The sequence below is a fragment of the Pelecanus crispus genome, chromosome 3, assembly GCF_030463565.1.
Source record: "Pelecanus crispus isolate bPelCri1 chromosome 3, bPelCri1.pri, whole genome shotgun sequence".
In the NCBI taxonomy this organism is placed as follows: domain Eukaryota; kingdom Metazoa; phylum Chordata; class Aves; order Pelecaniformes; family Pelecanidae; genus Pelecanus; species Pelecanus crispus.
The window spans coordinates 115,222,034-115,245,014 of NC_134645.1; the positions used below are offsets into that span (position 1 = coordinate 115,222,034).

Consider the following 22,981-nt stretch of genomic DNA (forward strand, 5'->3'; position numbering starts at 1 on the left):
GGAAGTAAACAAGTGGGGAAGTGAAGCAGAGTTGCAGTAATTCCACCCTTTCTATGGCAACATTCAGCCATTCTTGTCCGCTCCCAGTGACATACCCTATTTTGCTTTTTCTTTTTTTAAGGAAAGAAGAAAGGAAAAAAAGAAAAACCACCAAGAAAATCAACATTTTCATGTTCTCCTGGGCAGCAAATCACCAAGTGACTCCAGAACTACAATGAAACTCATTATAGGGTAATTTCGTGATGCTTAACTGGTCTCTAAAATTACATGTACTGGATGAATAAAGGGCACTAGTTTGAAAGTGGATCAAACAGGAACCTGAGCCTGGAGCGCTTGGCTGGTTGACATAAAGGGGACAGAAACATGTCCTACCAGTGCAAAAAGACTCTCCTTTACAAGTGGCATTTATTGCTTCTTGGCATTTCTTCTGTGCGCTTTCAAACTGGCAGCCTTTACAGCAGGGGCTGTTCCGGTCACTGTGGAAAGATCAAAATGAAAGGAAGAAGTATTAAGCAATTTTTTTTTTTTTTTTAAAAAAAAAAATAAGTACAAGCATGACAAAGCCAGGGAAAAAACGATGTCTAGGGGGCAGGAAGCTACTTCTTGGAGATTGACTCACTGGTTCACAACCCTTGCCCTCTCTATCCCCCCCCACAACCACCTTTCTACACAGCCACTCACTCTTCATTTACCAAAGGTAAAAGCACGTAGAAAGTACAACATATTGAAAGACAACACAGGGGTCCTTATATTTATTCAAGGCACCTGGATCCTCTTATTACTTGCTGTGCAACTTTGGACAAGACCTTCCACTGTTTTCCTCCCCGCGCATTTTTCCCCATTTGTCCTGAAGGTTTACTACTCCTTATTCTGCGCTCCCTTTATTCCCTGTGTTCTGCATCTAACGCAAGAAGGCCCTTAGTACAAACACGGTCATTGAAGTTGAGGGAATTTCTTGCTAAACAACAGGAGTTGCACGAGCTCTCTACTGCTACACGGCGCAGAGCTGAACTCTGAAAAAACAGACCGGACACTGCATTGCAATAGGGCCACGAACGCCCCAAAGAGCAAGAAGAACAGAAAGAGGACTCCTTTAGTGCAGTCCCTGTATTGTCTGCTCAAACACATTTTGCAGCTCAAACATATTTCAAGCATATTTGAAAATACCAGTATGCGATCCCAGTTTAAAGCTGCCTTGCAATTCAAGCAAAAATTGTATTTGCACATGAAGTTTGCACAGGAATTTTTAATATTAATTTTTTGAATGCCTAAGTTTGCATAACAACAACAACAACGTCTGTAGCTCGTGGCACTTCTCAGAATAAGTAACAGCATGCTGTAAAAATTAATGTATACAAACAGCGCATGCACACAGCAGCCTTTCCTGGAATCCTTTATTGTCTTCAGCTCACATGTTTAGCCTTAAAGCCAGGAAACGGGTCTGTGACACTGCAGGTGGCTTTAGGAGCTTTCAGCCCAGCCCATCGTTCTCTCCTGTGTCAGAGAAGCTGCAGCTTATTTCTCCTTACCTGCATTTGGCACCATCTTTCAGTTTACACTCTGCAGAGCAGCAGGGATCAGCCTGTTGGTACAAGAGGCCAGGATCGCATTCCTCCCCTTCATCCACCCTGGAGTTCCCACACACTTTGTTGTTGCGCTCTTTGAAGCACTCCTGGGCCTTGATCTCTATGGTCCTATGGATGGATTTTTTGCTGCAGCTTGAGAACATCTAGAGAGTCATGACGGGAAAGAGCAGCACTGAGGAGCGTACCTTTCTGTCAGTAAGTGGCACCTAACACAGCCTCAGCTTCCTTATGCCTCCAAATTCTGGTGTCTCAGAAAACAGTGTCTCTATACTGCCAGTGTGATACCTTGGAACAATTTTAAGATGGGAAATTAATGCTTGGGTCCATAAAGGACATTGCTACGTTACAATGCAGAGATACCCATACGCAGTCTGACTCAGGGTCACGGAGCCAACTCCAGCTCTCCCACAGCTTCAGGACCACTCACAACCATCCCCAGGAAGGGCTGCAAAGTTGTAGCAATGCGGACAGACTGCGCTGCCTCTCAGCAGCAGGGCTAGACATGAACCACAAGAAGTCAGACTAGACTCCAGACTAATCATTCCCTCGATAATCTTGGTTTCTCATCTGCAGAACAGGCACAATGCCAAGTCCACACTGCCAGTGCAAGCTTCTGAGACTGGCGAGCACCATGGCTGCGGCGTCTGGCAGTCCCTCTCCAACAACAATAGCTATGGACCACCCAAACGCTATTTGGTACTGAGGGTCCTGTATTTGACTCTTGCTGATGACTTGCTTTTAGGAGCATGCAGCCACAGGTAATTACAAACAACTAATTAAAAAAGCACCTGGACACGCTACGAACTCCAGTGAAACTCAGAATCCAAAGATGAGCTTATCTCACAGAGAACCCAATGGCATGCAAGTATGTTTTCTTCTTACAGCTAATGCATTACATTCCTGATGGTTTCAAGCTACAGGAATCATTAACTAAATAGACTTTCCACACAAAGGGTCATTGACCATAGCAGAAACTTGTACATGGAAGCAAAACTATGCAACTATACCTTATTGTTTTCATGATCTCCACTGACAGCAATGGGATACATAACATATTTCCCTCCCTGGTCTTCAGTGGGGGCACATTCTGGCAGACTATCAGGATCATGCTCTGCTCCAAAGTTATGTCCGAGTTCATGCGTCGTAACCAGGTCAGCCTCCTTTTTTGAACATTAAAAAAAGCAATGCTGAAAAAAGTTAGTCTGAGCAGGACAGGACAGAAGATCCCAGCTACTTCCAGGCCACCAACAATTCTAAGATACACTGAGATGGAAAGTGATTTCCCCGTGAACTTTTTTTTTTATTAGAAGTGGGCAACTAAAGGCAAGTAAAATTATGGTGTGTTTCCAAAGGCAAGTTCCAGGACTAGGTTTGAATACTAAACCACTGTTGAAGGCAAAATGCTGTCCTAGAATACAGATTCAATCTTGTTTTCAATGCAATGCAGATACTTAAAATATCAAAATTGGCTTTTTAATAGCTGGAAGGCATAAAAAGTTGAAACAAAAACCAATTCAAACAAACACCAGCTACTACGATTAGTCAATCTCTTGTTTAACGTATCTTGCCATTAGAATTATTTCTTCTAAATGGATGATGACATTAGGAGTGCTGAATAAACTCTTCTATTGCACGATTACTAGGAAAGCCACCTACAAATGTGGCCCAACAGGGATGGATTTCCAACATCATTTATGCAAGACAGGACTCCCTCTGCTGAGGATCCCAAACCGGCTCTGCCTCGCTGGGCGCCTCCCTGCAGCGCCTTGACCAGCAGATGGTGAGAGGCTCACAAGGTGACAACCACAAATAAAACTAGCACAGAAATAACAGCCAACCACAAGGAGACCGAGCAGTTCACAAGAGAGAGAAGCAAGTTTGATGAGCTAACCCTCATTTCAGCTGCTGTGCAGGCACAGGAAGGACCAAGCACTGCAACGAGCAGCACCAGTACCCAGTGTGGGCATAGCTAATGCGAGAGCCAGAGACAGGAGAGCTGCCCAGAGATCACTCCTGTGCTTCATCATGTTTAATTTGGGGAAGGGTTTGAAGCAGATTTTTTTTTTTTGCCTTTCAAAACCCAAGTGGACACCATGCGACACCCTTCCTGTGAAACCAATCCATAATGGTCCCTCTGCCTCATCCCAAGCTTTGTGACTGCCACTGGGAAGGACAGCAAACTCAATTTCCTTTGTAATCCAAGGCAAAACTCCAGCTTGGAGATTGAACAACAAATGCAAATAGCATGGCAACGGCTAGAGCTCTTTGTCAACATCCCTCTCACACAAAGCCTCACTGTCTTTTTTCCCTAGCTTCTTGACAGCTTCTGTGCCAAGATTTAGCCCACACATCAATTATGAATTCCATTTATAATCAGGCTACAGAAAAGCACAGCTGAGAAGTCAGCAGAAGTCAGCAAAAGAGAAATATGCCCAACTGCAAAGACTTGGTAAATGCAAATACAGGCACTGCTCTGGTATCTTTACAACCGAGACAAAGCTCATATTCAGGCCTTTATGTATTTACTATCTCATCAACTATGAAAAAAAAAAAATCCAGACACCATCGATTTACATTTGGCTTAGTATTAGCACTAACAGACCCTGCCTATTACACCATTCTCTGCTCTACTTACTCAGGACACACACACACACACAAAAATCAGGTAGAGAAATTTCATTAAAAGGGCCAAGCTAAACCGCCTGCTTTGCCTGCACCACTTTCACTGCTTTACCTTGCAAAGGGAACAGACCAAGCATATACAATTGTCCATCTGCATGTTGTACATATACGTAATAGCAAAAACATCATCTTTTTCTTATTTGAGTCAGCAGACTAATGATATTCTTATTGTAAGTCTACTTGTATAATATTTGCTTGTTCTGTTGAGGGCTTGTTTGAGTTCACGCTCTGCAGAGGAGAATACTCTCCTACCTTTGTGAGGATGGTCTTCCCATAGTTCTTGGTGCTGGTTAAGCCACTGTTCAGATAGATGTCCTTCTTTGCAGTTTGACTATAATAAGCTATAGGAAGTGAGAAAGAAACATATCAAAATTGCCAAATATTTTTCTTGGATTTCAGGGGTTTTTGGGAGAGAGAGGGATACTTGTTTGGGGATATGAACAGCTTTATTGTTCTCACAGGCTCACCGCTGAGACCTTGCCTCTTGCCAGTTTTTGGCATGGGGAATCTTTCAAGCACAGCAGAAACAGCTCATGTGTTGCAGTAAAGGAGAAAATATAAGACATTTCCAAGACAACAGTATCTGCCATTCCAGAACCGCTGCAAGATGCACCCACACAAAGCAGCCCTTAGTCTAGGGCTTGGTCTAGCCAGCTTGCTCACATCAGATAGCTTAGTGACTTTTATCCTTCCCTCCCTTCTTTTTCCAGCTCCAGCCAAGAAAACAGCCATCTAGTCTATCCGAAACCCAACCACTAGAGTGGTAGCATAACACTTCACGCTTTGTGAAAGTTGGAGAAGAGGATTAAACACAAATACCAAAAACTAGCTTTCAACCCACAACTGAGAGAGAAGAAAAGGAAGCCTTGCCTTTAGGACAAATGCCACCGTGGCTGTTAGGTCTGGGAGAGCCAACATAAGCCAATCCAAGGGTTCCCATATCAAAATCTTGATACGTGAAGAGATGAGCAAGGCACACGTGAGCTGCTTTCTCAGCAATATCAAAGCTAAATTGCTTTAAAGAAAAAATAAAAAAGTCAAATCTTTGTAAGACACTTTATGGTGCATATTAGAAATCTACAGATTAGAACATTTATCTAATGAGCCAGACAGGCACCTTCTAGAGCTGGTTACGGCAGAAAAAAGCAGCCGTTATCTGTCCTACAGAGCTACAGAAAATTAAATGAATACCCAACTACATCGTACACATTCATTTACATAACCTGACTATTTGATTCCCCTTTTCACAGAGAGGGGAAAACCAAGTGCAATAATGTGATGAAGGTCACAAGGCAGCCAGTCTCAGGGCCAGACATATCAGGACTGCCTTTCTGACTCAGGCCACATATTAATAATTTGAACTGGTGTGTGCTCTATAATTATGCAATGGAGCCCTCTACCACAGGCTACAGGGCACATGAGCTAGTTCGACTTTGCGTAACATCTATGCGTCATGTGAAGGAAGTAGAGGAGTTTCATCTGTTATTACAGAGCAGCTGTATGAATGAGTAATTCTCTGTAAGAGGCACAACTTTTCAAGGGTTACAACCTACCTCTAGCAGCATTTTCACATCCCAGGCATCTTTCTTATCATCTGGGTAACTTTTTGCCATATTGTAATGCTTTTCTCCAGGTTTTACAGGATTTGGCTCATTGTGGATGATAATCTACATTTCAAAAAGGGCAACAACAATGTAGAGGAATTTTGATCAATTTAACAGCTACAGAAAAGCTTTCAGTGTAATCTTACATGTCTCAATAGATCTGCAAGAAGAAAAATTCAGACTCAGCATGCTTCTAATGTTAACTTTTCAGCCTCTGCTAGTTAAGATACACCAATTACATCATAAGCAACTACATGAGCCATTTTATGGAGCAACATCAACAGTTTTCACTGTTAACATCCTGCTTTGCGTTGCATGTTACTCTATCAAAAAAGACCACCCAAATACAACCAGGATTTACATCTAGTTACAACATTTCAGAGTTCTAGCTAACCAAAACATATTTTAAAGGATTGCTACTTTCACAGTAACCTAGAATTACTGCATCACATTCTTTCCCCCTCCCTGCCCAATTAACTCTCCTTCCTTGTTCCTGCAGACCTTTTCCCAGCAAAGGGGCAGCCAGCTTGTACCATGAGCCCTGTGTTTTACACCACAGCTCTTGCTGTACTCCGAGCCGAAGGATTCCTCTTCTTTTTTTAATGCCCTTTTCCAGATTTCTGTGTGCTAACTTTCAGGAGCCATCATATAAATTGTAGTCTCTACATCCTGTGTGTCCACCCTGTATCAGCCTCTACACTATCATGATGTCTAAGGGGAGCTATTGAAGCTCTTCAGGCAGGATTCGTGTTTTTTTCATCTGTGTTTGGGGCCCACTCATGCTTTGTAAGCTAAGCACTAGCCACAGACACAAACACTAAATACATGCATAAGAGTGTGTCTGACAGAAACAAGAAGTGCTCATATTCTGGAAAAAAGCACCTTTGAATTGAGGTTAAATATAGAAAGATTCTCCCTGAAAACTCCCATCTCAAAAGCTGAGAGAAACTGAAAAAGGGCATTCGGTGTCAAATCTTTAACACTACCTCTGGCAAGGTGCTATTTCAGCATGCACCTGGCTGGAATTAATAATGTAGGATTTTATTATTTTAGCTCTAATCCAGACAAAATAATCAGAAACCTTGATATCCAAAACATGTTCTTATCCTTTAAATTAGAAACCATTTGCATAGTTCAGTGAATACCTGCTCTATCTGTATGCCGTACCCATTGAAGGCTCCATTGTCCCAGGAAGTATTTCGGTAGATGTCATCTACTCTGTCTATCAATTCAATCTATGTGGAAAAGAAAAACAAGTCATTTAGTTCCAAGCTTTCATAAATACATAAATAAAGTTCAAGACACTCAGAGAAGCTGCACCATACTTATCTAGAAACACTCACTTCAAATTAAAATTGAACCTCATATAACATAACAGACATACTCACTGACCCAAAACCAACAGCACTTGGATCCAGAGAGTATTATCAAATATCCCTGAAAATTTTCCATCATAACAAAGCAGTACCAACTTTCCCATTTATCACTTTAATTTGTGTAGTAGAAGGGCGATAAACGCTTTGTTCATATAGTAGTTTTCCAGGTTTCTTTGAGAGGAAGAGCACAGGAGGGAGTTGTTTTTACTGCTTTGTTTTAGCATGATGCTTAACTAGTTTAACTGACCCCTGAGGCCTGCTTCCCTCTCCCAGCCAAAACCCTATTATTTTCTTCATTATGGTTCAAGTACAAGGTTCCAAAAAGTCTCTCATCAGTGCTCACTATCAATACCTCCCTTTTCATGCTGTTCTCATCTTGTTAAAAACCACCTTCTACTAAATATAAACCATTAAACTTGCTCAGAAGGAAAAGTGACATTCAGAGCCACTCCATAATAGTTTATGCTTTAGTTTTCCAATCACTGTGTTGTTTACAGCACACATCTACTCAGGAAACACAACAGTAGGTTAGCCTGGAAGAGTCATGTGTCACATGCTGAGATAATAACATCTCTGCAAATACATGAATTGAGGCTCCGTTACCTGGGGAATGTAAACATTTCTGGGGACAGAAAGGTCAAAGAGCAAGCAAAGATGGAACAGAGTGATTAGCATTTCAAAGATTCAGGATCAGAAAGAGACTCTTAACAACAGGCCTCCAAAAGTGGTTTCTTTTGGTTTTGTCTTGAGTCCCCAAACCCACACTCTCCACTTCTGCTGAAGGGTTGTGGGCAGGCATTCTATTTCGCAAAAACTTGTCAGGTAGACAACCCCATTGTACCAGTTTTGGCTGGACTACTTGGTAACAAGTACGCACGATGAAGCCCTGCTTTCCTGAGGATGGCTGAACACATGCCTGCTGATGGGAAGCAGTGAATGAATTCCTTATTTTGCTTTGCTTGTACACACAGCTTTTGCTTTACCTATTAAACTGTTTTATCTCAACCCACTAGTTGTCTCATCTTTACTCTTCCAATTCTCTCCTCCATCCCACCAGGGAGGAGTGAGCAAGCAGCTGGGTGGGGCTGACCTGCCTGCTGGGGTTAACCCACAACACCCACATACAACCAAACAAATTGTTTACCACGCCTGCATCAATTTTATTGTTCTGGACAGAGAATCCTGGAAGAATTGGAAAAAAAAAACCCTATACAAGTCGCTTTTGCCTCTCATGAGCTTTAAACATGCTTGAACTTTAAAGATGCTTGGATCATTTGCAGTGGAATTCAAAATCCAGGAGCTTCTAAAGCTCTGACCAGAAAAAGAACATCTCTTAGGCAGAAAATAGCATAGCCACAAGAAGTACATGAAGGGAAAGGACTTGTTTATAAATGAAACTTGAAGACTATTTAACTACAGTATCACCGTTAGAAAATATTTTTAAAGCATGATTTAGCACTTTTCCAGGTAAAAAGCACACACAGTCATGACGTAAATACATATGTTGTGCAAAAGTAGTATAAGCTGTATGTTGTTTTAACTACTGAATCACTATTTTTTCCCCTCCATTTACTCCAGCAAATTGTAACAGAGTATATTTACTTACCAAATAGTTTATAGTAGTACTCTCTTCCCCACGGCCCATATATTTGAAAAAACGATGATCTGCCACTACCAACATCTTGCATGTTTTTTTTGAGTTCTCTGGAACAGTTCTTTTCTTCCTATGGATGCTTGCTAATGTGAACATTTTAAATACAATTAAATAAACACTCAATAAAACTGCCACTGCTGTGTCTATTACCCCTATTTAAGACATGAATGTGAGGTCAGGTGGGTTTTTAGGGAGAGCGGGGGATGTTTGGGTTTGTTGTTTTTTTTGGTTGGAGTTGTTTTTTTTTTTTTTCCTTTTTTAATGATTATTCTTAAATTTTGTCTTCATAACAGGTCTTAAACTTTGTTGTAAGGAAAGAAATGTACAGTAATGAAATTGAGCTATTCCGTAGATCTACCTACAGAGGTTTTATGGTCATCATCTCAGCCTTAACACCTCTCCTCCTCCTGTTCCTAGCCATTACCCCCATCTCTGCTGCCACAGCTGAGGACAGAGGGACCCGAAGCTCTCAAAAACCCATCATAGCTCAGGACGGATTCTTAGACTGCCCACCAAGGCCAAACAGGTCCTGCTGCACAGTACACAGAAGTATAAAGTTGTTTTAATGTTTGACAACATTGCTGCCAGCTATCACAACAAACACTACTTAGGCCTGATGAAACAGCTTCCTCTCCTTAGCATACACTTTGGTAGAGCCAAACATCCTTTCAACAAGCCAGGAAGAAACATGCCCTATTGACAGTTTCTTCCTTTCATCAGTTGCTGGGGTTTTTTTGGATAGGGAGCAGGCATGAAGAGGAATGCTGCTTTAATAGTTAAACTAGAAGTAGCGACACAGATTATTGCCCAGATTCAGATCTTACTTGCCTGCACAGCTAGAATTCAAGCATTCATTTCAAAGATGCTGCTCTCCTAAGGTACAGACACTCACCTTCATTTTGCTTCCTGTCTTCCAGTCCTTTTGGCAACAGTTCTTCTTCATTCAGCTTTAAATAACCACACACTTTGGGGGACTGCAATCGTGAGAAATCTTTAATATCTTCAGATCTGTAGACCAGCAGTCTTTCACCTGGCACATTATCTACAAATCTCCACAGTGGCTGACAGCACAAGAAGAACAGAAATGCATTTAGTTAGGAACACAGCAAAGACTAGGTCTATGTAAGTAAAAGATTGTATTTATGTACCATCAAATCTCTACAGCTTTATGTGTACACACACACAAATACATTGGACTACAATAATTTCACCCACAGCAGTAGGTCCACTGATAAAACAACGTCCCCAAGAAAGCCAACAGAATTCAACTCTTTTATGCTACACAGGCATCCAAAAATCTTAAGATCATCTCAACAGAGCAGCGGCAGCCACCTGATAAGGCTGTAGAAGAGACAGAATTCTTCTTCCCCTCCAGAACAAGAGCAAGCTGAGGAGGCATCTCAGGCTCCTCCGCTCTGTCTGGAGACTGGCACAGCCAGGGAGGAGAGGCTTAGGCTATGCTAACAAATGCACTGACCAGAAGCACAGGAGCTGGCAGGAAACAGAGAATATCTAAGTGCACAGCAGAATGAAGTCTTCACAGCAGAAGGCACGCTCTTCAATGTTCAATAGCTACCCAAGTCACTTATAAGCATGAAAATTTTTCAAAAGCAAAGGAAACAAGAAAACCGTGAAGTCCCACGGTTTTCCTAATTCCCACAGCAGATGCATACCGACAATCTTTTTTTTTTTACCAACACATCCCTATTATTATCTGTACATAACAGCTACAGCAACACCACCAAATACAACATGGCCAAAGTCTGCTCTTCAGGCAAGGCCAAATAGTACAGACCACCCACGTCCACGCAGCAAAGCACTTGGGTCTGGGTCTCCTATGGCCTTTAGGCAGTGGTCTTTCAACTTCAGACAACTATTATTTAGTATACTGTGCTTTCAGTTCACAGCAAAAAGGTCCTGAAATGCAAAGGCTGCGCTGGCCCTGCAGCCATATGTCTACAGTGCAAAACTGAGGACACGTTTTGCATCCTAGGGCAAGGTAAGAGGGCACCATGGGTTTATACAAAGGTCCGCAACCTTTCCAAACAGTGCAGGAGGACCATGAAAGCAAAGGAAGGCAACGTTGGAGTGGCTTTGTCCATGTTGCCTTTTGGGAATGGTCTCTGGCACACACCACCTCTGACTGCACATGGGCGTCATCTCATCCAGGGCTGCTTAGGGGCTGAAGCTGACCGTAGGATGCTAACAGCTAGGTAGGCTGTGTGAGCAAGCTGGAGCCTCCAAGCCATTGCCTGCCTTTATTTAGCTGTACAGACACAGCTGGCGAGGAGCAACGGGGCTGGCTATGCAGGGAACTGAGACGTGCTTACACTACTCTGGACCACAAACACAAAAATGCTTTAAACCACAATCAAATGGCTACTATATGCTCTTAATGCAAAACACAGGCAGAGCTGTTTGGGCATTCCAATCACATTTTCATATTTTAACATGACTGGATTTCCCAGGTTTACCCATAATTCTACATATCCTTGGGTTTGAAGACAATTACAATATCCATATAACGCTCAGCCATAATTACTGTTATTCAACCTTTCTAATACAGCTTGTGTTTGGGAATATACTGCACTGAACAACTCATTAGGATCGTCTCTAATTATATATTTGTTGAATATTTTTTTAAACCAATAGTTTAAAATAACACAAGCAATGAAAACGGTGGAAAACAGAAACAAGAGAGCAGAGAAAAATACCAGATTTTCAAATAAAGCTCTAAGAATGGGAAAAATTCCAAGACATAACAAAGCCAAAATTTTAGAAAGCTCAGACTGCAGCTCTGCTCAGAAGGCAGCAGTTTGTTATTCTAGAAGACATGATCACCACTAGTTACTAACATTATACCATTTCTGTTTCTAAAACCCTTTTCTGTTTAAAACATACCTTCTCCCTGATGTATCTAAAACATGCAAATGTCAGAGAATGTCACTCACTAATCAAACTCAACACTTGCGAAAGTCAAATTGGTTTCACATTTCTCTCCCTCCTCCCTACTCACACCAAAACAAACACCACCACCAAGTCTATTTCGAGCTACAGTGGTGTCAATGTGACTAACTAGAAAGAGAAACACCCACAGGGAAGAGAGATGATTGTTTGAATACTGCTTTCAACAGTAAAGCATACCTCTATATTGTATTCTTCACCATCAGTATTGATTCTTACTGTAAAGTCTTCATCCCCAATATGTGCCACAACCTTGGAATTATGCTCTCCTTTAATATAAGCAAGGAAAAATGAAATTAGTTCAGCTCTATTCGCATGCACTCCTGCACAGACACTGTTTTTTTTTTTTTTAAATCATTTTTAACCTCCAATCCAAATTACCTTCCTCATTCCCTGAAAAACACTATACTGTCCACTTTAAAGAAAAAAAGAAATGAACCGGCACTCCCCCCCCAACCTTAACTTCTCAATAGTCATAGTCATCAAGACTCAGATTTAATTGATAAATTTGCAGAAGGTGTCGAGATGGCTGTGGGGATTAGTAATGGGACACAGAATATTTCTGCCAAAAAAAGCAGCATCCATCTTACTACTATCAGACAGCAGTTTCATGGCGTCAGCCTGCATTCCAGTCGAAAAGACTTTCGCCACATCACAAAGGCAACATAAAAATCAAAACAACTTAGCGGAAGCATTAGTGTTGGACTAAAGTGGAGCAAGACACCCTTTCTTTACAGAAAAGTAGTGTGCAAAGAACCATCCTGAAGTCTTTTAATATAAGAATGTGGGCAACACTGCATCACCACTAACTACCTGGGCTTTGTGTTCTGGGACAAGGAACTTTCAAGTCCTACATTCCAGCTGGAATTAAAGCCACCATCATAGTTTTAAGAAAAAAAAGAAAAAAGAAGAAAAAAAGACAAGCTGCTGCTTTACTACATTACACCTTTGTGTTCTGCCAAACTAAACAGAAGAGTCCTATCTTAGAACCTTGGTGCAATAGCTCAAAAAACCCCACCACCCACCAAACCTAAAAAAAAAAACCCAAACCCGCCACAAAAACAAAACCAGAAAACCCGAGGGGTATGAGAATTAAGTTTACTTGTTCATCCTAACCATATCTGATGAAAATGCGTGCAATACACCGTTTACTTTGGCCAAGAAACTCGTGCAAAGCTGTGCTTTCTCAGCACTGACACACAGTCTAGTCCATACTAACCAACGACATGTCCGGTGAAAAAGTCTTGCCATTGAACACGATACTCCTTTTCCTTGCCTTCACCATCCACAATTAATGCTTGAAATTTTTCTGAAAAGTGTTCAGCAGTTGCAGTTAAGTATAATTTAAAGTGCCTGTAAAAGAATTTACTTCCATTTATTTTTAAGCAAAGTATACACATAAACAGATACATCCAGTCTCCATTTTACTGAGGGTCTGAAAGAAGTTAGAAAGCAGGCTACAAAAACATATACTGTGTAATTCATAAGTGTAAATATTTTTAAAGAGTCAAAGATGATTAATTAAAAAAAATTAAAAACAACCCCCAAAATCCAAAACAGTCATGGTTTGCTCATGATGGACCTTCTCCATTTGCAGTGAAGCAAAACCAGTTACCAGTAACTATTTAAAGAAAAATCAGACCAAGGAATTTGTTTGTCTGTTTTAAATTAAATTATCTTAAAGTTCTTATTTTCTGAAACAATACAGTCAGAAGACCATAAACAGAAATCTGAACTCTATAGACTTTTGTGATATATTGTCACAAAAACTATAGGCTATCCCAACAAGTAAGCAGAGAACCTTCTCTGGAAGAAGCCTCATGGGCTCTTGGTTTATGTGGCCTTTGGGTCAAAGATTTTTGGTATGCCCCTCTGCAATTATTCTGTAATTATCACTGGCAGTATTGCAACCTCACCACAAAGTCAGGATGCAAGAGGCAGTGCAAAACAGGGACAGACATTTGATCCCATTAACCTTTTATACTTGCTACTTAAAAACTATCCCCTCCAAACATTTAGAGATTCAAAAAATATGCACAACAACTTGCATGACAGTTGTACTTGCAGATGACAGAAGGGGAAGGCACATGAGAACACAGCAGACAAAGATGTCAGATGAACAAAATCAACCTACTCTTGTTAATACAAAGCATTATTCTCACCCTGCTCCCCCATTTCAGATTCACAATTTCAGCACTCAAATACCTGGAAGGCATTTTTCTGACACTCAGAATAAAATGCGAACAACCTTCATACCTGCTCTCTTCTATCTCTCCTTCCCCTTTCACTTGTGCTTCTATTTTCCATCTTATTAAAAAAAAATGATTAGAAGCAGCATTTTATTGAATGGGAAATTTACACTCAGTAGGAAGAGGATTAAATCTCCATGGAAAAAAATACAATAAATCTCTTGGGCAAGACACCACATGCAGTCCCCAGACTGAAGGCAGAGATTTTCAAGAACCAGAGGACAGTCAAGAAGTATGACAAAGTTGCCAGATGAGGTGTAAGTGTGATCCAACCCAATCAGGGGAAGTAATCTACATGAAACTAAAGCTAAGAACAAAGCAAAAGAAATCTTAAATCACTGCCACTTCAGCAAGCAGGGTAATCCAATGTAACTTATTAAGATAACTATTTCTGGGTTTGGAACTGTGCATTATTGATCACAAACTGAAGGAAAACATTATGCTATTTCATTGCTGACGATTTAATTACCTTTGCAGGGCTGAAAAACTAAAGAGCCTCTCTACATGTGTCTCGGGCTGGAGGTCCCTCTTCCTCAGTGAGTGTTGCTGGATGCTAGACTGAGAAAGGATGTCGTAGTCTGAAAGCATGGACTCAACTGTGTCTGGAAGAACAAGAAGGTAACTTTCAGTTCCAGAAGACTGTCTCACAAATGGACACATAAAACAGCAAACCAGAGCCTCTCATTTCAACAGCAAGACCACAGTTTGCTCTAATTTTAGGATAACTACTGTACATTTCTGTAAAGGTGCATTTTGTGTAGGCAAGTAGAAATCACAGTGCGAGACAAGACACAATCTGAGTGAGGCAAACAAAGAACTTAGTTCACTTCTTATACCAATTTTTGAGCAACCAACTCATCATTTTTACTGCCACAGCTGTGCAGAGCCAATGCCCTCACTGGCTGTCCCCTGGAAACTAAATGGGGGAAAGCGTCCCCACTTCTCTGGAGTGACTCACCCTCCTCCCCACTTGCTGGTCCCCATCAGAGTCTGAGGAAGAAAACAATTTAACCTCGGAAACTTCTACCAAATTCACTGCAGATCAGGACTGCATTTATTACCTTTCCGTCCAGCAGCAGCCAGAAAACAGATGTCTGCATAGCATAATCAATCAAAAATAACTAATAAGGCGCCTCATGTGAGGCACCTCCAGGTACCCTGGTTTCCCAATACCTTATGACCACACAAAACTCCTTTGACTTCCCTACTCAGAACACAAAAACTTGTTCAGAGGAGGGGGACCAAGGGCCCAAACCCCTATGGGGAGCAGCATGCAAATTACAAATTCAGGTCAATATTCTGCAGATGCTTCCACCACTAACAAGGGCACAATGCCAGCTGCCAGTGGTGTCTGGCTCTTGCTGATGAAGCCTCCTGCTGCTTTGTAAGGCATCCCTTCACCAGGAGCACCCACCCGCATTCCTCCTCTCCAGAGCACCCACCACCTGGCAAGGCACCTGACAAGCATTTTCACTTCCATCACCGCTAATCAATTCATTTGCTATTTTCAGGCTTAAACAGGGGCCCTTATTCCCACATCACTGTCTTCCTTCTCTGCCAGAGGTGTTCACTCTTTTCACTGCACCAAAAGAGGAATCAGCTGTGTTTTGCAAGAAGCAGAAGTGCTCTTCCAATCATTCTATATTAAAAAAATTTCCTCTTTTGCCCCCTCCGTTTCCAGTTGTGCTCCTAAACCAGACATGACAGCTACTGAAACGGGCTTTCATTAACAAAGATGGCCTTCTGCTTCTTCAGAGCTCCTGATCACTAGCTTACACCACCTATGCAAGTAACCTCACACGTTTTATTGGACTTTTAAGTAAGAAGCACCACTAGTAAGCTGAGTTTTACTGGCTCTTGTGCAACAAGCCAAGATTGCCAACTTGAAATCTAGATTGGTACAGCTCCTGAAATAATTTTTATGACACTCAGTACCGTCATTTATCCCTAAATATGTGCCTCTAAAGCCCAAGAAAGCCTTTAAGAACAGGCACACCGTTTGGGCTAAGGCAAGCACCTCACTGTTTCTTTTGTGAGGGGGCGGGTGGGGAGAATTGACCACCAGTGCATGTGCACACATGTGCTTGTGTACACTGGAAGCGAGGGAGCTGCAGAAACAAAGATGACCCTCACAGCCCTCCTGGCCCTGCACCAGACCTACTGGCAAAGTGATGGATAGATGACACGGCTGCCTTCTGCAGCAGAAGCCACCAAGCAGCAGCTCCCAGGCTTCTCCCTCCCCGCCTGCCCCTCCCCTGCCATTGAGCAACACAGGAAGGGCAGTGCAGTTGCCGTTTCCTGATTTCTGTTTACAACCCACAGGTTGAGAGCACCTGCAATCGATTACCATGTGTTTCGGGTTATATGCAAAGGCAAGTTGCCACCACCTTCCTTCGTGTTGTGGCTTTTTCCCCCCTTACGTGCCCAGTTGCTGCATGTCAGGCAGCGCCTTCATCGTTAGCTTGCCACACGCTGCAGAGCTGGCTCACTAGAGCCACACAGTAAGCAAATACCTAAAAACTCCCAAAACGTCCCTTTTCTTTAAAAAGCCCATTATAATTCATTGCTTATGGTCTGGCACCTGCCCTCATCCAGAACCACCTAGGAGGAGGGTAGGGACAGTCAGGGAAAATCAATTCTGAAAACAACCTCATTAAGCTGTCTAGTCCTAAATTCTTTTAATTAAACCTAAGATTCTTTCAACACGCTCAGCTAGAGCAGACCCCTCAATTAAAGTGCGTGTTAATATATGGGATACCAAACGTTGGTTCGTGATACAGAGCAAGAGTGTGGTATGTGGGCCATGAAGCAAGAGAGGTGTGGTACCACTGCCGCGTTGCTCAGGGACTTACTGACATGGGGACTTGCCAAGCACAAGGTCTACCCGAGAGGCACAATCCCAGCCGCAAAACACGACTCCTTCTGCCCTTTCCCACCTCTGCCTGCAAAGTACAGCCCGGAACCAGGGAAAGGGCATGCCAAAGAGCAAGACGTAGCTGCCACTACGGCCAGACAAAATGGCTCAGTTTCATGGCAAGAGAACCGAGAGGCCTGCTAAAGAAATTAGTTTTTTTTTTATTTGGTAGGCAAGGAGAACTTCAGAAGTCCTGCTCCACCTTAACACACACAAACACCCTTCTGGAAATGCCTCACAGAGACATGGGAAGGGTAGTTAGAACAAGACCTACAGAGTTGGTGGAGAGGACTAAGATGATTCTGTTAAAGTAACAAATGAAACACAGGACACTCCTAGTTCCTGTAACCCTGAAACAAGAATGCGCTTGTTTGTATTTCCTCTTGCCCTTCCTAAAGTTGTTTGCTTTTAATTTTACTTGCAACATAAGTAAAGACTTAAGACATGCTGCTGCTAGACATAAATCTGTGAACTAATTCAGGTATCAGACAGATGTGGAAAAAATATATTGGTAACACACTCAAACCAAAATTTTTCTGTAAAATTTTCATACTGTGAAAATGAATCCATGGTCATGGCTTACTGAAAATGAAAGATGAAGTGTAATTATTTTAAACAAAATACAGAACTGTACAGAGTCCAACTGTACAGCAGTCTGTGGATGGGAGCCACAGCAAGCAGATACTTGACTACTTTTTATTCAAGTTTAATAATCTTTCTGGCATTCCTTCCTCATTATCTTCACTATGGTCCAAGAGCCATTTCCCATGGGCTTCAACAGCACCGAGCTGACTCAGGTTTTCCCAAACCACTTTCCTGTGGTTCCTTCCCTTCCAGCCCCTCCTAGATTTCTGCATTCCTCTCTTTTTGGAGGAGGACACCTTAATTTCATCCTGATACCCCAAATATTTATTTATGATAGCCAGCCTTCACCTCATTGCACTTCCTCCCCTGAGGGGGGGGGGGCACCTCACCAGAACATATACATCTCTTGTTTGTAAGAGGAACAGGGAAGGAACATCAATGACCAAGATGATACCCCAAAGTCCTCAAGAAGAAATCCGCAGCAATGACTCTACCTCTGCCCCCAGCTTTGAACTCACCAACCATTTCCTCCTTTTCCTCCACCTTGCTTCAAGGCTAACAGCCTACTGCCATTAGACTTTGCAACTTATAAGACACAGGAAAGTATCTTTTAAGTAAATTATGGGCCAGTATGCATTGCAGCAGGCTACTCGAGCAGCAAAGAGCTCAAGGATGTGCTGGGCAACAGCTTAGCTCACTGAGTTGGAGGCCACTGCATATTTTTTAAAAGAGGAGGCTTCTCTTCAAGTGCTCAGCTACCAATTCAAATACCAATGGCATCCTTCTCCAACCAGCTCAGCTTTCATAAGCAGAACAGTAAATTCCCATGATCTCATGCCCAGTCTATTGTCCGGAAAGCAACAAGTAAACGTGGCAAGTCAGCCATTTCATAAACATTATTTTGAACATTTGAGCATTATTTACAGAAAGGTTAAGCTTATCTAGAAGCATGAAGTTTTAACCCAGAAGATATAAACACAAGGTCCAACAATATTTAAAAATATTACTTTCAGGATTTAAAAATGACCACGAGAACATCAGAGGGGTTTGCAGGAATGACTGCAGTTATTTCTCCAACGATCCCAAAGGGAATAAAACTAGAAATAAATCTCCTGTCAAAAGGCACTGGGATGGGATGACAAGCCTACAGAGAGTAGCCCTAGAACAAGCACAGCAAACACGCCCGGGGAGGAGTTTGCTGTGTGACTGTTAAATCATTGGCATCTCCAAGTCTGAAAAAAGGGCTCCAGACTGTATTTTGTGTGGCACTCATTGACTACAACCCAGGTACTGATCTCAAGCTCATTTCCAATGGATATCAAATGCTTAACAAAAGCTTGTGAACAGCTAATAACAATTTCTCTGATTCAGCTGGGGAGTGACTGAATGGTTGAAGGGCTCCATATTCTTTATTTTTATTATTTATTTTTTTATTCTTCAAATTATGTTCCTCTTCATACATAAAAATATTTTAATTAAAGTAACCAAATATAGTCACTTCAAATAGAACTCACAGCTTCAGTCAGAATTTGGACCAGGAAACACAGACTGGAGTCCTTCCAACCTTAACCATGTGAACTAAAGCAAGTCTCCATCACCCTACTTAAAACAGCTGCCCTCGTGTTTGTGGTAACAGCCGGTTACCGGCTGCAGTATAGTGGGATCATTTGACTGGACCACCATTCCAGGGAGTGCTAATGGAGACAGCCCATATATTCATACCTCAACTGGGCACACAAACGGTCTTCACCAGGCAGGAGGTGATGCAGTAATGCCTAAATGTTTATGGGTACCTTCTCTTAACAGTTTGCACTGCTTTTAGGGAACTGTTGATGAAGAGGACGTGTTGAGAAGATCCGTCTGTGGGAAAGCTGTTCCGTAACAGCTCATTGCACGTGCTGTTACATCTTTCTCCAGCACATCTGGTACAGAGCCATTGCCAAAGACAGAAAACAAAGTGAATTGAAACACTTATCCCACGCGAAGCAGCCCATGCTTTTAACAGTTTAGATAAATCATGTTTACTTGTTTCCACCAAAGAGTGGCTGCTGTTTTGCTCACTGAGTATACATGAACAGAAGAACTTGTGTGAGAAACGGGTTCAAAGCAAGAAACAAATGTATGTCAGCCTGCTTATAAACTCTAACAGGACAAAGGTTTACACTCTGTTTAAACACACAGACAAACCTGTTAGTAAGAATGGCCAGCCACATCAGCACTGCTGAATGTTTTAAAAGGCATGTTTTTGACTCAATCCCAACTGCATCAAACTTGCTAAATAAACCGTGTGAGAATACAAGGCGCCTGAATTCAGTTAGTCACCAGCGCAGCGCAGACAAAGCCTCGGGGTACGGTTACACAGACCTCGCACTTGGAGGTAAGGTAGGCTGCTGATTTACTGTCTACCAGCTACTCCATGGTATACTTTTCCTGCAGTTACACAGGGTAAACTATTCTGTACTTACCACATGTTGAGAAGTGCCCAGTGATAGATACTGTGAAAACTTAACCACCTACAAAACACCCTTTAGCTCATCTCAGGAAAAACTTGTTCATATAGCTGCATCCTTATACTAGTCCACAGTTTTTTTTTCCTACGGTAAAATAGACATCTGTTTCTGGACAGTGTGAATATTTCCTTAAGGGTGGAAATTCTGTTTAGCAGAAGCTGTACAGATAATGAAACTGCTATTTCTGGTGGGTTTGAATACAGCTGAATACCCCCAGTGGCTCCTACATGTTACCTCACACACTTTCAACCTTGCAAATTTTCTCCTTCACTAAACACAACTTAAATAGGGACCAGTGAGGAAAAACATTTATTCTGTTGGACCCATGTTCTTTAATAACTCGGTCCGTTCTATTAGTGAAAGCAGAAAGCACTTTTTGAAAAAAAGAATGCAATGTCCTGCTCAAATATTGACATTATAAAAAATAAGGAAGCCCCCTGAATTAACATTCTCATATTCAAGGTGAAACAAGGCCAATACAGCTGTCTCATCTTAAACCACCAGCACCATATGACTCGACACTCAAAAAAACACCCCCAAAAATCACATGCTTTCATATATCCTGCAGACAAGAACAGCCAAGTCACAGGACACAGTCTTCTCTGGAAACAGATCTGGCTCTCCAAAAACTGTCAGCCTCACTACTGTGCTTAGATACTACACCACAAAATCCTGCTGCGTCACAAAATAAGTTTGCATGGAGCTGATTCTAGGTAGAGACTAATTACCCTCTGGGCTATGCTTCTGAGACCAACCCCTTCATCCCACCTGACTGCATCCCTTCTCCTTGCGGATACAACTGTGGACTCACTCAGACATGACCTTCCAAAATTCAAGGCACATCACAGGGGCAGAACTTTACGATTTCAGTAACAATCTGAAAAGGTGAGAAAGGAAACCAGGGAATGCAAAGGATACCATGTTCTTGTTCAACACCTCAGCAATTACAGATCAGCATCAAGTGGGTGGCAGCGATAGGTGCCCTCTTGCATAACAGGGCCCCCTTCCCACCCCCTAGTCCATGTACCTACATAGGTTAAAAATGCAAGTATCAAGGAGAGAAAGAAAAAAAAGTACAAATAATGCTTATTAAGAGCAGCACAGGAAGACAAGGATGGATGTTATGAAGAGAGGCAGGGCACAAGTGACAAGTACGGGCTAAAAAGCATACAAGCTGCAGGGTGGCAAGCAGTATGGTCGCGTACATCTGCAAGAACAAAAGACATCAGGAAGACCATCAGAACCATTGAGAGGATTGCAGGATATCCCCAAAACAATCAAGCTGGAGTGTAGCACGTGAAATCTGTAGAACAGGACAGCAGGATGTACTGCTCTTTGTGAAAGAAACCTGGCTCTTGCTTAACCTTTTATTACACACAGCAAAGGACTTTACTTGATCAGTCCGGGAAACAGGCAAACTTGGGCTCCTGCAGTTTATAAAAAAGCCAGGGGGGAAAAAAAAAAATAAACCTGTTTATAACATGTTAAATATAAACTTCTATATCAAAGATAAATCTCTACTGACAACTAAACACATAATTAAATCCTAGTGTAACGTTAGAGTGCAATCAGGAGAACCCTGTGCTGAAGAGCTGGGTGGCTGCGCTTCCTCACTCGGCCCTTCCAGCCACAGAGCAGAAAGCCATGCCGGGGCTTTTGCGCACACACAAAAAAATTCCAGAGTAGCACAAATGTGAAACTGAGATGAGTCACTGCTGCTATCAGCAACAAACAGCAGCGGTGAAGTTGTCAGTTTTTACAGTGTGCGGGAAGGAAAATAAAACCACCCCAAATCTTGAACGCAAACAAGAATTTTACTTTTTGGCTGCTTAGAGGTCAGACCAAATTGGCACCAGTGAAAACCAGACTCACACTAAGCACTTGATCATGTTCTCATTGCAAAAATCTTGCAACAGTTAAGGGTGATTCTTAATAATTAGAACTTAATCTAGTGTTGACATTCTTCATTTTGTTGACTTTGAGTACTTCTCTGAGGAATTATGCTTTTATCACATTTTCTTTTTTTTTTTTTGTTGGAAACAGAAACATTGTCCTATTCACATGAACAAAAGAAAACAAACCCAAGTACTTTAAAATCTCAATATTAAGTACCTCCATAGAACAGACTGCCAATCCACAACACACACACACAAAAATCACCTTTATAATTTGCATTCAGTAAGGCCACGTCTACATGAAGCATTTGCTGCTTACATGAAGACAAAGTGCACCGAAGACTGTCTCTTTATTACTTAGCCTGTAATACCACCTATGGAAACACTGAATCTACAAATTCCTGCAAGGATTTTGAAATAATCCCGCAGCATCCCGGGCAGGTATCACATGCTGCTATTAGGCTGTGTATTTTTCGATTTTCCTCCATGTGGTGCATGGCAAGATACACACCCAACCTTCAGCTTGCGGAGCCAAACTGCAAAACCAGCTCAAACCAAAACAGTCATCTTGCTTCAAAGGATATTAAAATGCGATAAGAAACAGTAAGAAAAATGGCAGACTACAGTAGGAAAATTAGTCATTTGGCCCCTACCTAGGTCTTGCCTTAGTTTCCAACAGATGCTTCAGTCCAGAAGGATATAGTTTAATCTTGCATAAGGATTTTGTCACTAATTATCTCACTGCACACCCTTGACACTGAGCTAAATTCCAACCCCTTAACTCTTCAGCAGCCCGTTACATTCCTGACCTTACAGACTTACTGTGCTCTGTCACACCAAGTGTGAAGTAGAACTCAAAACTGACTGCGAATGATTTTATGCTGCCCTCTGTATCATTCAGCTCCCCCAGTTTATTCATCAACACCACTATCATTTGGGTTTTTTCACTCAACAACTTGTAA

The 22,981-nt window shown here is 41.9% G+C and overlaps 1 protein-coding gene across 1 annotated transcript in view; it reads right to left on the minus strand.

Moving 5' to 3' along the window:
- ADAM17 (ADAM metallopeptidase domain 17) overlaps positions 1 to 22,981 on the minus strand; it is a 35,179-nt gene that overhangs the window by 8,085 nt on the left and 4,113 nt on the right. The window contains exons 2-13 of the mRNA XM_075707838.1: positions 14,585 to 14,717; positions 13,086 to 13,219; positions 12,047 to 12,135; positions 9,795 to 9,963; positions 8,855 to 8,985; positions 7,018 to 7,107; positions 5,822 to 5,935; positions 5,139 to 5,283; positions 4,521 to 4,609; positions 2,594 to 2,746; positions 1,530 to 1,729; positions 373 to 476 (exon numbers count right to left, since the gene is read on the minus strand). Of these exons, the coding sequence (XP_075563953.1) occupies positions 373 to 476; positions 1,530 to 1,729; positions 2,594 to 2,746; positions 4,521 to 4,609; positions 5,139 to 5,283; positions 5,822 to 5,935; positions 7,018 to 7,107; positions 8,855 to 8,985; positions 9,795 to 9,963; positions 12,047 to 12,135; positions 13,086 to 13,219; positions 14,585 to 14,717 (1,551 nt within the window). The remainder of the gene's footprint in view (positions 1 to 372; positions 477 to 1,529; positions 1,730 to 2,593; positions 2,747 to 4,520; positions 4,610 to 5,138; positions 5,284 to 5,821; positions 5,936 to 7,017; positions 7,108 to 8,854; positions 8,986 to 9,794; positions 9,964 to 12,046; positions 12,136 to 13,085; positions 13,220 to 14,584; positions 14,718 to 22,981) is intronic.